Raw genomic sequence first — 12,223 nt, 5'->3', positions numbered from 1 at the left:
ACACAACCCAGTTCCTTGGAGTAACTCCTCCCAGGGCGGAGCCCTCTGTTTAACTTTCGTAAGAGGATGTGTCAGCAATGACTTAGTTGGTACAGACTTCAACAGTTCAGCTCTGCCGCCAAGCATGCTGGGTAGTTCCTATAGTTGAATTCCAGTGGCTGGGGACAGGCTAGGGAAAAAGCAGTTTTGAAACACACACACACACACACACAGTCTCAGACACACAGACACACCCACACACCCACAGAAGGAGTGCTCACAAAAGGTACTCAGAGTTCTGCAGGAACAAGTCAGTTCCAGAGGGAGACTGGGAAATCTTCCCATCCAAATAATAAGTAGACTGTTAAGAAAAAAAACAGGGCTGGAGAGATGGCTCAGCGGATAAGAGCACTGAGTTCAAGTCCCAGCAACCACATGGTGGCTCACAACCATCTGTGATGGGATCTGATGCCCTCTTCTGGAGTGTCTGAAGACAGCGACAGTGTACTTACATATAATAAATAAATCTTTAGAAATAAAAAATAAAAAAAAAATCAGAAAACTGGCTGGGGCATAGCACAGTTGATAAAGTGTTTGCTGAGCAATCCTGAGGCTCAGGTGGGCGTGGTGGCTCTTGTAATCCCAGTGTTGGGTGGTGGAGTCAGGTGGTGGTCAGTCAGCCAAGCCAGTGGTCAGTGAGGTCCAGGCCCATGGGAGACCTTGTCTCAAACAAACACATTTAAAAGTACCCGGGAAAAGACACAGGAGTGCACAGGTATACCAAGATAAATTAATAAATACCAGCAAATGCACAGTTGCATGGGGCTGCCTGGCTTCTCCTGCTCTCAGCGGAGCCCTAGTGAAAAGAAACTCAAAGATGGCTGATTAGTTCAAACTGAAGTCTAGCAGAGCTTAAGTTCAAACTAGAGCCCCAGACACACTTGGTTTTCCTCTCCCCTCCAGGCTCCATTAGCCCCTTCTTGTTACACTGTTTCTCTTCTTCTCCCTTTTGCAATTAAAAAAAAAAATCTCTGCAGGAACTGTCAATAAAGCGGAGAATGATAGCACACATCTGCAATCCCTGCACTTTGGAAGCCAAGGCTGGAAGATTGAGACTGGTAGGCCAGGGAGCTGGGGAGCTGGCTGACGGATAGAAACACTGCTGCTCTCCCAGGACCCTGGTTCATGTCCCAGCACCACATAAAGCCAGGCATGGCAGCACACACATGGATAACCTCAGCACTCAGGATGTCGTTGATGAAGGAAAGTAAGTCACCCCTGGGCTGGAGAGGGCTCTGTGGTTAAGAACACTTATTGTTCTTCCAGAGGACCTGGGAAGATTCCAGAATCCACAAACAGGCTCACAACGCCTGTCCCAGGAGATCTGTTGCCCTTTTCTAACCTTTTTCAGGCACCAGGCATGCATGTGGCACAAAAAAAAAAACCCCAAAAAACAAAAAAATAACAAAAAAAACAACCAAACTACCACGCATATGCACCCCTCCCCCAATCTATGCTTTAACAGGATCTTCAAAGTGCCAAAAAGTGAGGGACTGGCTGGGGACATAGCTCAGTTGGTAAGAGTATACCTAGTATACACAGTTCTGGGGTTGGCCCCCCACACCATATTAGACTGAGCAAGGTAGTGCAGGGCTGAAGTGTCAGCACTTGGGAGGTGAAAGATCAGGAGCTCAGGGCCATCTTTAGCTAACATAGCAGCTCAAGGCCATCCTAGGCTACTGGAGACTCTTGTTTCAAAAACAAAACAAAGAGATGCTCCAACCTCTTGACTCCTCAGCTGAGGTCAGATTTAGATGAACCACGTATATTTGCCACAAGTCTAATTTGCATTCTCTAACAGTGACTGGGGCCAAGCAGGATGGCGCAGTGGTTTAAATAAGGCACTCGCCACCAAACTTGAAAACCTGGAATCTGATGCCTGTGACCCACATGATGGGCGAGAATGGCCTCCTACAAGCTGTCCTCCCACCTCCTGCACGAACCATAGCATGTGAACACCACACACACACACACACACACACACACTGATGTGGGCTCCATCTACCTTTCTCTTTTCCCAGTTGACTCTGAAATAGGGCTAGATAAGGACAGTACTTGAGGGGCTCCCTCAAACCCCATACCACCTCCTGTTGCCCAAGCCTGTCGTCATTGCCCAGTCTTTATTTTTGGTCTATCCGTCTTACAGGATGTAGCAACTGAGCCCTTCCTCTTTAATACTTTCTTTCTCTGGTGGCCAAGTGCCACTTAGAGAGCAACAAGGTCATTCCCTTTCCTCTCTGTGGGACCTTTATGTATTGAGGTCCGTCTTCCTGACCTCTATGCATTGAAGTGCTCTGACACTCAGCCTTGGGTCTCCTTGCCTATCTGGAACCTTTTACCTCCACTAAGATGTTCTAATATCTTTAACACTCCAGGGAGTTGCAACGCTTGTTTGCTGAGGCCCAGACATAGTAAGAGACTCCTGTTTTCTCTACACCATCATGAAGATTTTCAGCAAATGTGGTCTTTTCTTGTTTTGTGATGAGATTTAACTATATAATCTAGACAGGTCTTGAATTCAAAATCTCCCTGTCTCAGCCTCCATAAATGCCAGGATTACAGCATGAACCATCACACCCACCCTAAAATTACATTTATTTTATGTGTATGTGTACATGTGCAGGCATGGGTGCCAGGGTGTGTAAGTAGAGGTCAAAGGACAGCTTGTCAAAGTTACTTGTCTTCTCTTGGGCTGGCCTTTTACTCAGAGATCCCCTCACCTCTGCCTCCCAAGTGCTGGCATTATTAAAGGCATGTACCACTAGGCTCAGCTTTATTCTCTCAGGTTTTTTTTTTTTTTAATATTTATTTTATGTATGTGAGTACACTATTGCTGTCTTCAGACACACCAGAAGAGGGCATTGGATCCCATTACAGATGGTTGTTAGCTATCATGTGGTTGCTGGGACTTGAACTCAGGACCTTTGGAAGAGCAGCCACTGTTCTTAACCACTGAGCCATCTCTCCAGCCCTATTCTTACTCTTAATAGAGCACCTCTCTAGGTTTTTAAGGCCCCTTTCACTTTTGCCTCACTTTTGTACATGCATGAGAGAGCATGTACGTACACACACACACACACACCCCATTTTTTTTCTAATGATTTCCCTCTCACTTCATGGCTCGATCTTGGTCTTGAGACCCTCTTTCCTAATAAACTGCATTTCTGAAAGGTCATTCTGGGCCAGCCTCCTTCCTTGACCTCACCACTGCATTACTATAGCTAACACTATTCACTTAGTGCTATACATTTGAATACCTCTCACTGCAGTGGAGGCCACGAGTGTCTCTGCATGCTGTCTCTGGTGGAAATACTGCACTCAGACAGTACCTGAGTGTTGGATGGACACTCAAATGTCCATTGAACAAAACACTTTCGGTTTTGGTAGGGTAGACTGGCCTGGAATTTGAAACACTTGAGCTTTTAATCCTCCAGCCTTTATACTGCCTGAAGGTTGAGACTATAGGTATGTACCACCACGCCTGGTTTAGGTGTTGCTAGAGGCTCTGTGCATGCTGAGCCAACAGCCTATCAACTGAGCTCCATTCCCAGCCCTGACCTGGAACTCTTGATCCTCCTGCTTTAGCCTCCCATGTATTGAGATTATAGTGTGCACTGCCACACCTGACCACATCACTGCTTCTGCCTAGGTACAGACTTCATGACCACAGTCCCTGGCCTGTGCTCTGCTTACAAGGGGAAGCTCACTGCGCAAATTTCAAGCTACTAACCTCCCCAACCTTCCCCGGAAAATACAATGCAATGCAATGCAATGCAATGCAATGCAATGCAATGCAATGCAATGCAATGCAATGCAATGCAATGCAATGCAATGCAATACAATACAATACAATACAATACAATACAATACAATACAATACAATACAATACAATACACCAGACAGTGGTGGCTCACGCTTTTAATCCCAGCACTTGGGAGGCAGAAGCAGGCGGATTTCTGAGTTCAAGGCCAGCCTGGTCTACAGAGTGAGTTCCAGGACAGCCAGGGCTACACAGTGAAACCCTGTCTCGAAAAACCAAAAATAAATAATACATACATACATACATACACAGGTAAATATGTAAATAAAATTATCCCTGTAAGAATCTTTTTTTTTTTTTTTCTGAGACAGGGTTTAAAGGCTCTGTAAGAATCTTAATTAGTATGCAATGGCTTTCCAAAAGGCAAAGAATAAAGTACAAAAGCCCAGAGGTGGTGGTGCGTTCCTTGAATCCAGTACCCTGGAAGCAGAGGGGGGTGAGCTCCAAGTTCAAGGCCCAGGATGGCCAGGGCTACACAGAGAAACCCTGTCTCCAGAAACCAAAACAAAAGACTAAAGCACGTGCGGTGTGATGCACTGGTTGTACCTTTATTATTTTTACCTCGTTCACTAGCAGTTCTGTGATGCAAGGTTACCATACACAGTTAGATAATGTCTGCATTACACATCTAGGGCTATACAGCAAAAGAATCAGGATTAGTACAAATACAAGAACTGTATTTACATTTTGTATACTCAAGCTCCAAACATTAGATATTTACAAAATAAAACATGAAAATGAAATCCAAAATTAATAATGTACATTGTTGCTTGTGCTCAACTCCTTCCCTGGGGAGAGATCAGTTTGCAAAGTCTTGGTTCAAAAAGGCCACTTATGCTTCATGGATTCTGTTATAGCATGGGGATGGTGACAGGAGACGCCACTCTTAACAGACAAGTATGTTAGAGCCACAAAGTCTACGACAATGCTTAAACATGAGGAGGCTGGTGGGTCCCTTCGGTGAATTGATGTCAGAATACACAGTATGAAAAGAATCAGTTAAGGACATGACAACATAGAACATCCAGGGCTTGGCACAAGACCAACCTCTGCCTGGACTTTGTCTGAGCAGCTATCTACCGTGAGGCTTTCTGTCTGATCTGCAGAACCGGGATTGAACCAATGGCATCACATATAGTTGCCAAGTGCCCTACCACTAACCAACACCCTAACCTCTGGCTCTGAGTTTTTAACACCAGTTCTCTATCAACTCTTAACTTCTTTCTTAAATTTCTTTTTTTAAGTAATTAGGGGCTCTCTTAAGTTCTTTTTTTTTTTTTAAGAGCTCAAATATCTACTTCATAAATGGCCTTTTGAACAGTAACAGCAATAATCTCTCGGCTGATGATCTCTGACTTGCTCGACGGTCGTGGTCTTACTCACTCTTGGTGGATCACAGGCAGTACTCAGTGCCAGAGGTCACTCAAAAGCATTCAGCAAACCTTCCAAGAGCAGCAACACAACCATTCTTTTCTTCTCACAGAGCAAGTTAAAGATTACATTTTCCAAAAGGAACCCAAATGAAAAGTGATGGACCCACGCTAAACAAACCACACCCCCCTGGTATTGATCAGGAGAGTCAAAGCACAGCACCCTAGAGTCCCAGCAGGAGCCACACAGGGCAGAGCCTTCCCCTTTCAGTCCAATGTGCAATTCATTACAGTTGTATAAATATACAAATACCTTACAAAATTAAATATCCCTGTAAATTAGACAAGAAGCAGCAGGTAACAAAGTCTATGCTTTGAAATATGTGCCAGGAAAAATCATGTTTTTAGACCCCACACACCTTTTACAACCATTCATTCCTTCATCTAAACAAGATTAAAAAAAACTGAAAAATTGATAGATATATAAATTCCACATAGCTGAAGAGAAAAAAAAAATAATGGTTTCTTAGCTGAGGAACCTTCAGCTCTCACCTCATCGAGTTTCTCACTTATGGACTGGAGATCAGGGGCCTGCTCAGAAGCAGTCTGGCCTGTGCTCCCACCTTGCCTTGTGCAGGGACTGCCTGGTCCCTGACAGCCTGGGACTGAGAGCTGACTGACTCCCAGGGTCGTTTCCCAGAAGCAGGCAAGGCCTGAGCACTGGCGGGGGACAGTTATGAGGCTATATCTGCTTGGGAGGAAGGAGGATAAAGACATAAAGGAAGGGGGAGACTAATTCATTTTAACCAGCACTCACTTTTCTGTAATTTGTATTTTTTCCTTGTAGGTTTTTTTTGTTTGTTTGTTTAAAGGAGTGCTTTGAAAATTTAAAAAAAAATCTTAAAAGTAGTTATTTTAAAGATTAGTTCTCTTAACTTTCCTGCTACTATGGCAATCACAAAAATCTCATGAACAGGTCCTGCCATAAAACCCTTTCTCTTTCAGAGCTTCGGAGCAGGTGACCTTGTCTGGAAACAGAACACAAAGCCCTCAAATGCTCCGATTCTGATCTGATCCTGGGTCCCAATGACAGCAGGGAGAAGCATACGTGCCCAAGCTCCAACCTTACTTTCCCTGGCTTTCTAATGAGGCCTCCTTATATAAGGGGGCCTCTGATGAAGGCGGGGTCCAGTTTGGCTCATGCTGACATTTGATATTTGCAAAGCAAAGACTTTCTAAACCAGTTTTGTTTGAGTTAAAAGAAAACAAGTCTTCACAGGGTTTAGTGTGCCGCACACTGTCACCCTCCCCCAGGCGTCACACCTCTCGCCACAGACACGGATCCTTCCGCCTACCTTCCTAACAGCAGCAACATCAGTGATTCAGTTTAAAAGCGACCTTTAATCTTCGTTTCCCTGAAATTAGATTTAGTTCCGGCCCAGGAAACTGTCTACAGGCATAGACAGAGTCTGCTGAATTTGAGTATACACCAGAAGGACATGCTGTGTCCATTAGACAACAGAGACTTCTAACTACATTAAAAATCTCATAGATATGCTTAGGAAACAAGTAACATTACAGTTAGTAACCTATACTTTAAGGAGAGAAAGAAAGTTTTAAAAATCCACCAGAGCTGAGCATCTTTTAGATAAGAACAGTCTGATTTCTGCTTTTTCTTTTCTTTTTTTTCCTTTTCTTTCCTTTCCTTTTCTTTTCTCCATGGTCCACTTTTCCTCTTTGCAAGGCAACTGTAACGAAGGAAGCTGGAAGTCCTGTTCTTCAGAGAGAAGCAAGGGGCTGCATGCTCTGCAGTGGGGATGGGCTCTCCACCAGAAGGAAATCCATTCCTTCTCTACCCTCAGGTAGCCAGGAGCCTTCGCAGACTGGAGGTGAGCAGATGCCTTCCTGGGTACGTAAGTGATGCTGAAACAGGCTGGCGAGGCCAGGAAACAGCAGTGTGAATGTCCCCAAGTCACTGGCACAGCAACTCAAGTAGTTCCAGCGGACATTCTGTGCCCTACTCAGTCCCCAGCACTTACTGGCCGGTGGAGGGAGAGCGTTATTTTCTATAACCTCTTAAACCCGGAGGCCTGGTTTGTTAGAAGCCACAGAAACTGGTAGCAGGGAAATTCTTCCTAAGGGAGTATTGCCAAACCAGACGAGGACAGTGGGGGAAGGGGGCATGTCACAATCCAGTAGCAAACTGCTGGGAGACAATCTTTTTTGACCCTAAATGCCTTCTGATTTGTTTGGAGTGGTGGTAAGGACTATTCTGGCATCCAGAAAACAATGCCATGTTTGTTCATATGGAGTACTGCTGGAAATGGCCACTGGATTTAGATGGAGACCTCAAGATTTATGCTGAAGCCATAAGTCTTTGATCAAAGGGAGCTACAACAATCACAAGCTGCACTCAGCACTCTCAGAGCAACAACAATGGTCCTATCACCAGAAAGTCAAACACTCCCCAGTGCCTCTGGTGGGAAATCTGTTCATGACATCACATAATTCCAAACAGTGATGCTGAGACCAGAGTTGGGAAACTCCTAGACAAACGCTCCTTCCCAGGGAGAAGACAAGTCTGCCGGACCCTGCTGTAAGGAGCTGCAGTCACCCTTGTGACTCACTGCCCAATCTACTGCAGCAGCCCGAGTCTTAAAGGGCCAGCAGCAGCCTCTGTTGCAGGCCAATCACAAGGCCCCTCTGCATCTTCCACTCTATACATCTATGCTCTGAGCCCTGATTTAGACAGAGAATTTAAATCCCATTTCTGAGCTTCCCATAGTGCTTTCCCTGAATGGAAACACACGGATTAGCCACCAAAGAGAAAGAGAGAAAGAGAGAGAGAGAGAGACAGACAGACAGAGAAAGACACACAGAGAAAGAGAGAGAGAGACAGACACAGACACAGAGAGAGAGACAGACAGACACACACACACACACAAAGAGACAGAGACAGACACTAAGAGAGAAAGAGACAGAGAGAGAGAGAGAGAGAGAGACAGAGAGAGAGAGAGAGAGAGAGAGAGAGAGAGAGAGAGAGAGAGAGACAGAGAGAGAGAGAGAGAAACAAGTTTTCTTCTCCTGGCCGACAATACCAAATGTCTCCTCCCTTAGTCTCTAAACCACCCAGAAAAAAGAAGATTATCATAAACAAAGGGGAAAGTAAAAGAGAGACAGAGAAGTTACCCTGAAAACCAGAGCTATACAGAGACAACAGTCGGACAGTGACCGTGACGGGGACCTAACATCCAAAGGAAGCTGAAGTACACAGGAGAATCACTGGGAGATGTGCTGGGTCCCCACGGGTGTGGGTGAGTATGAGTGTGTATGGACGTGTAGTGGTTTTGCTCCCCTTTGTTAGGCCACATGCTACAAGTCTTAGCACAAGAATAAGAAGAGTCAGAGCCATGGAGAGGGAGCAGAGAGCTAGACAAGTGCTGGGTGAGGAGGGAAAAGTCGTTAAGCCACAGGATTACATACAAGAATAACTGTCAAGAATCACAAAGAGAATGAGAGGTAACACTTTCTTTATCTGTCGAAGGTGAGCAAGGCTCAGTCAGGAGAACGCTCAGTACTTGGGCTGGCTCGGGCATCTGCGAGAGAGTTTTGACCTATGAGAAAAACAGGAGGCAGGGTTAGAAGAGTGGATGCTGGTCTCCTAGCCCATTCCGCAGGCCGGGTTTCTACGCTCCTAAACATGGCTGGACCAGCAGTTCTCAACTCGAGACCCCTTTGAGGGCTGAATAACCTTTTCACAGGGGTGGCACAGCAGATAGCCTGCAGAGCAGATATGGACATTATGACTCCTAACAGTAGCACAGGGACAGCTTTGAGGTCTTCCCTAACCTGGGGACTCTGTGAGATGCGCTCCTCTCACACAGGGCTGAACTATGGGAGTCCACTAAAGCACTCAATCTCTCCTTTACTCGGTGCTCTGGGCCTTCTGCAGACCTCCTGAAAACTGAAACCTAAAGGAGATGAAGGATAGGACCGGTGGTGTCCTTACAGCTGAGGATGCATGACACCGCACTGGAAGCAGGGCACTCATCTCACCCTGTAACTCATCATCGTACCCTTGCCTTCCTTTCCAGTTTCATCCCAGTTAGAATGACACATCTTTCCTACTCATGCTGGTTGTTTCTGGGCCTGAAAGCTGAGCAGAGAAAGGAAAGAGCTTTCTCGAGCCAGGCATGGTAGTGCACACCTGTGAACCCAGCCCTTGGGATGAGGTGAAGAACTTAGAATCTGGCTTGGGCTATACAGTGAGACTGTCTCAGCATGACAAAATGAAGCAAAAGAACAGTATCTGACCTTATTGTGCCAGCCAGAAGTGGGTTAAAGGCATATAACCAGTCATTCATGTCTTTGTCATTGAGAGCTTGCAGAAGGACCCCACGGTGCTTTGTGCATACAGCAAAAGTATTAGGTGTCTGGGAAGAGACATTAGGTAGAAGAAAGTTATTGGAGAGAATGAACAGTTAGGACCATCTTGCCAAATTCACAGGGTGCACAGCACTTCACACTGAAAGTTCATGCAACCCAGATATAAACTAGGATCCATGCCACAGACTAGAACACCAAACTGAAAAGGGAAGAACACAGGGAGCATCAGACAGCCAAGTCAGGAGAGACCGACCTTCACCATGGCCTGCTGGTCCTCGCTGTACTCCACCTGTGCTGTAGACAGGTTAATGATGCCACGCTCTACTGGGTCTTTGTCACTGTTATAGATGAAGACGTAAGGGCGACGAACCACAACGAAATGTTTAGCCCAGTTACTGGAAAGTGGCTCTTTGAAATGCAGGTATCCTTTCTTAGACACCACTGATCTGAAAGGACATTGTAAAAGAAGTCAGTTTCTCCTAAAGTAAACATTAGTAAGCTGAGATCCATCAATACATGCTTCCCGAGCCCTCAGATGCACCGGGACAGGAAAATGATCCACTTGGCCTAGATCATCACTGGTCACAGCAGCACAATGTGCTATAGGCTCAGATGCCCACCGTACACCGCAGCACAGCCCTGTGCTCTAGGCTGGAACAGCCTTGCACAGCAGAGCTAGAAAGGCAGCATGTCACAGTACTCACCCCGCTCTGACTTCTTCAATGTCTGGAACAAGATTGAGAAATTCATTCTTTCCTGCTCGGGCCAAATAGGGTGTCTCCACAGTTGGGACGATCTGAAACTGTTCAAATTCTTGGCAGGGACTGGAGGCACGAGAGTTGGCTTCTGGGGTCCTTACAGAGGAAGAAAAGAGTAAGAAGCACTTCAGTTAGGTCAGAGCAACTGTGGACATGACCTCACCCAGACACAGTGCCCCTGCCCAGGTGCCAGAGGCAAACATCAGTTTCAGAGTTCAGCTAGAAGAAGCTCGTGTCAGAAAGGTAACCCTCAATTCCAGCATTTTCTCCTTGGAACAGGACACTGGGGACCACTGAGTCCTGAGAACACAAGCATCTGAATAGGAACTGTGTCCCCTCAGGAGTGTCCTGTCAGTCTCATGGCCAGAACTGACACAGTGGGTCTCAAAGTGCGGCCCCTGACTGACAGCAGCAGCTCTCTCTGGGACTGGTAGACTGCACAGTCAGAGACACAGGACGATGCTTGGCCACTGTGCTATAGCAAGTTTCTAAGGGGTTTTAAAAAGTTCACATCTTGGGCTGGAGAGATGGCTCAGAGGTTAAGAGCACTGTCTGCTCTTCCAGACTCTCATGAGTTCAATTCCCAGCAACCTCATGGTGGCTCACAACCATCTGTAATGAGGACTAGTGCCCCCTCCTGGCTTGCAGGCATAAATGCAGGCAGAATACCGTGTACTTAATAAATAGGCTCCTAAGAGCAGGAGTAGAGTAGTGATCGCCATCACTCTTTAGGCCTCTGTTCTGGTTGTTAGGGGTCTCCTAGAATAGCTTAGCCTGATGATTCTGTATATTTCTGATTCTAAAAGTCCATTTTGAGGCTGGAGAGATGGCTAAGCGGTTAAGAGCCCTTATAGCTCTTCCAGAGGTCCTGAGTTCAATTCCCAGCAACCACAACCATCTATAATGGAATCTGATGCCCTCTTCTGGTGTGTCTGAAGACAGCTACAGTGTACTCATAAAATTAAAAAATCTTAAAAAAAAAAAAAAAAAGGTTCATTTTGCAAGCTTTACTATTTCTTGTGTGTGTGTGTGTGTGTGCGCGTGTGTGCATGTGTATGTGTGTGTTGAGTGTGTTTGAGTGTGTGTGTGTGTGTGTGTGTGTGTATGCATGAGCTCATGCATGTGGAAGCCTTCCTCTATCACTAGATGCCTTCCTCTATCATTCTCCACTTGATTGTGCTAAGTTTTTACCTTTTATGTGGTATCTATTTATTCTGTGAGTTTTATACCCTATACAATGTACTTTGATCATCTCCACCACCACACACCCCTTCCAGCTTCATGTCAGTAATCCAGTGAGTTCAGTTAGTGCTGTCTATATTCACACAGGCATGGGCCAGATACTAGAGCACGGACCAGTGGCCATGCCACAAAGAAAAAGAACTCTTTCCCAGCAGCCATCACTTGCCCATAGCTCCTCAGCTAGGAACTGGGCCCCCTGAGCCTCTCCCAATCCATGGGCTGGCTTCTTCTTATGCAGGTCTCAGGCAGGTGACCACATCCAGAAGACACTCCTCCCGTCCCCCAGCTCTTAGATCCACCTGACTCAGCCTCCTCAGCACTGAGATCAGAGTCCTGTTCCCCTGCAGATGCTTTTCATGTGGATGCTGGGGAGCTGAACGCAGGTTCTCATGCTGGCACAGCAAGCGCTTCGCCATCTGAGCCATCTCTGTGGGCCTCTAGGCTTTATCATTTCTTGAACTGGGATGCATCTTATATTTGATTTGTGTTTTTAATTAGCTTCTGCTTTCTTAGTAGCACATATAACAATTTCATACAGCTAATAACATCCTAAATTTAATAAACTTAAATGAACAAAGTGCCCACACACTTTAGAGTTGTCCAGAAT

At 45.9% G+C, this 12,223-nt stretch overlaps 1 protein-coding gene across 9 annotated transcripts in view; it reads right to left on the bottom strand.

Moving 5' to 3' along the window:
* Nucleotides 1-4,382: 4,382 nt before the first annotated feature.
* Kif1b (kinesin family member 1B) overlaps nt 4,383-12,223 on the bottom strand; it is a 128,050-nt gene continuing 120,209 nt past the window's right edge. For all 9 annotated transcript variants that reach the window (XM_029476042.2, XM_029476046.2, XM_085838589.1 and 6 more), the window contains 4 exons: nt 10,321-10,470; nt 9,870-10,062; nt 9,545-9,663; nt 4,383-8,844 (listed from right to left, as the gene is read on the bottom strand). In XM_029476042.2, the coding sequence (XP_029331902.1) occupies nt 8,802-8,844; nt 9,545-9,663; nt 9,870-10,062; nt 10,321-10,470 (505 nt within the window). In that variant the 3' untranslated portion in view covers nt 4,383-8,801. The remainder of the gene's footprint in view (nt 8,845-9,544; nt 9,664-9,869; nt 10,063-10,320; nt 10,471-12,223) is intronic.

Source organism: Mus caroli, unplaced genomic scaffold, assembly GCF_978045245.1.
Source record: "Mus caroli unplaced genomic scaffold, Mus_caroli_1 scaffold_6, whole genome shotgun sequence".
Classification (NCBI taxonomy): domain Eukaryota; kingdom Metazoa; phylum Chordata; class Mammalia; order Rodentia; family Muridae; genus Mus; species Mus caroli.
Note: the sequence above shows the minus strand (reverse complement) of the source record. Positions and strands in the feature narration are given on the sequence as shown.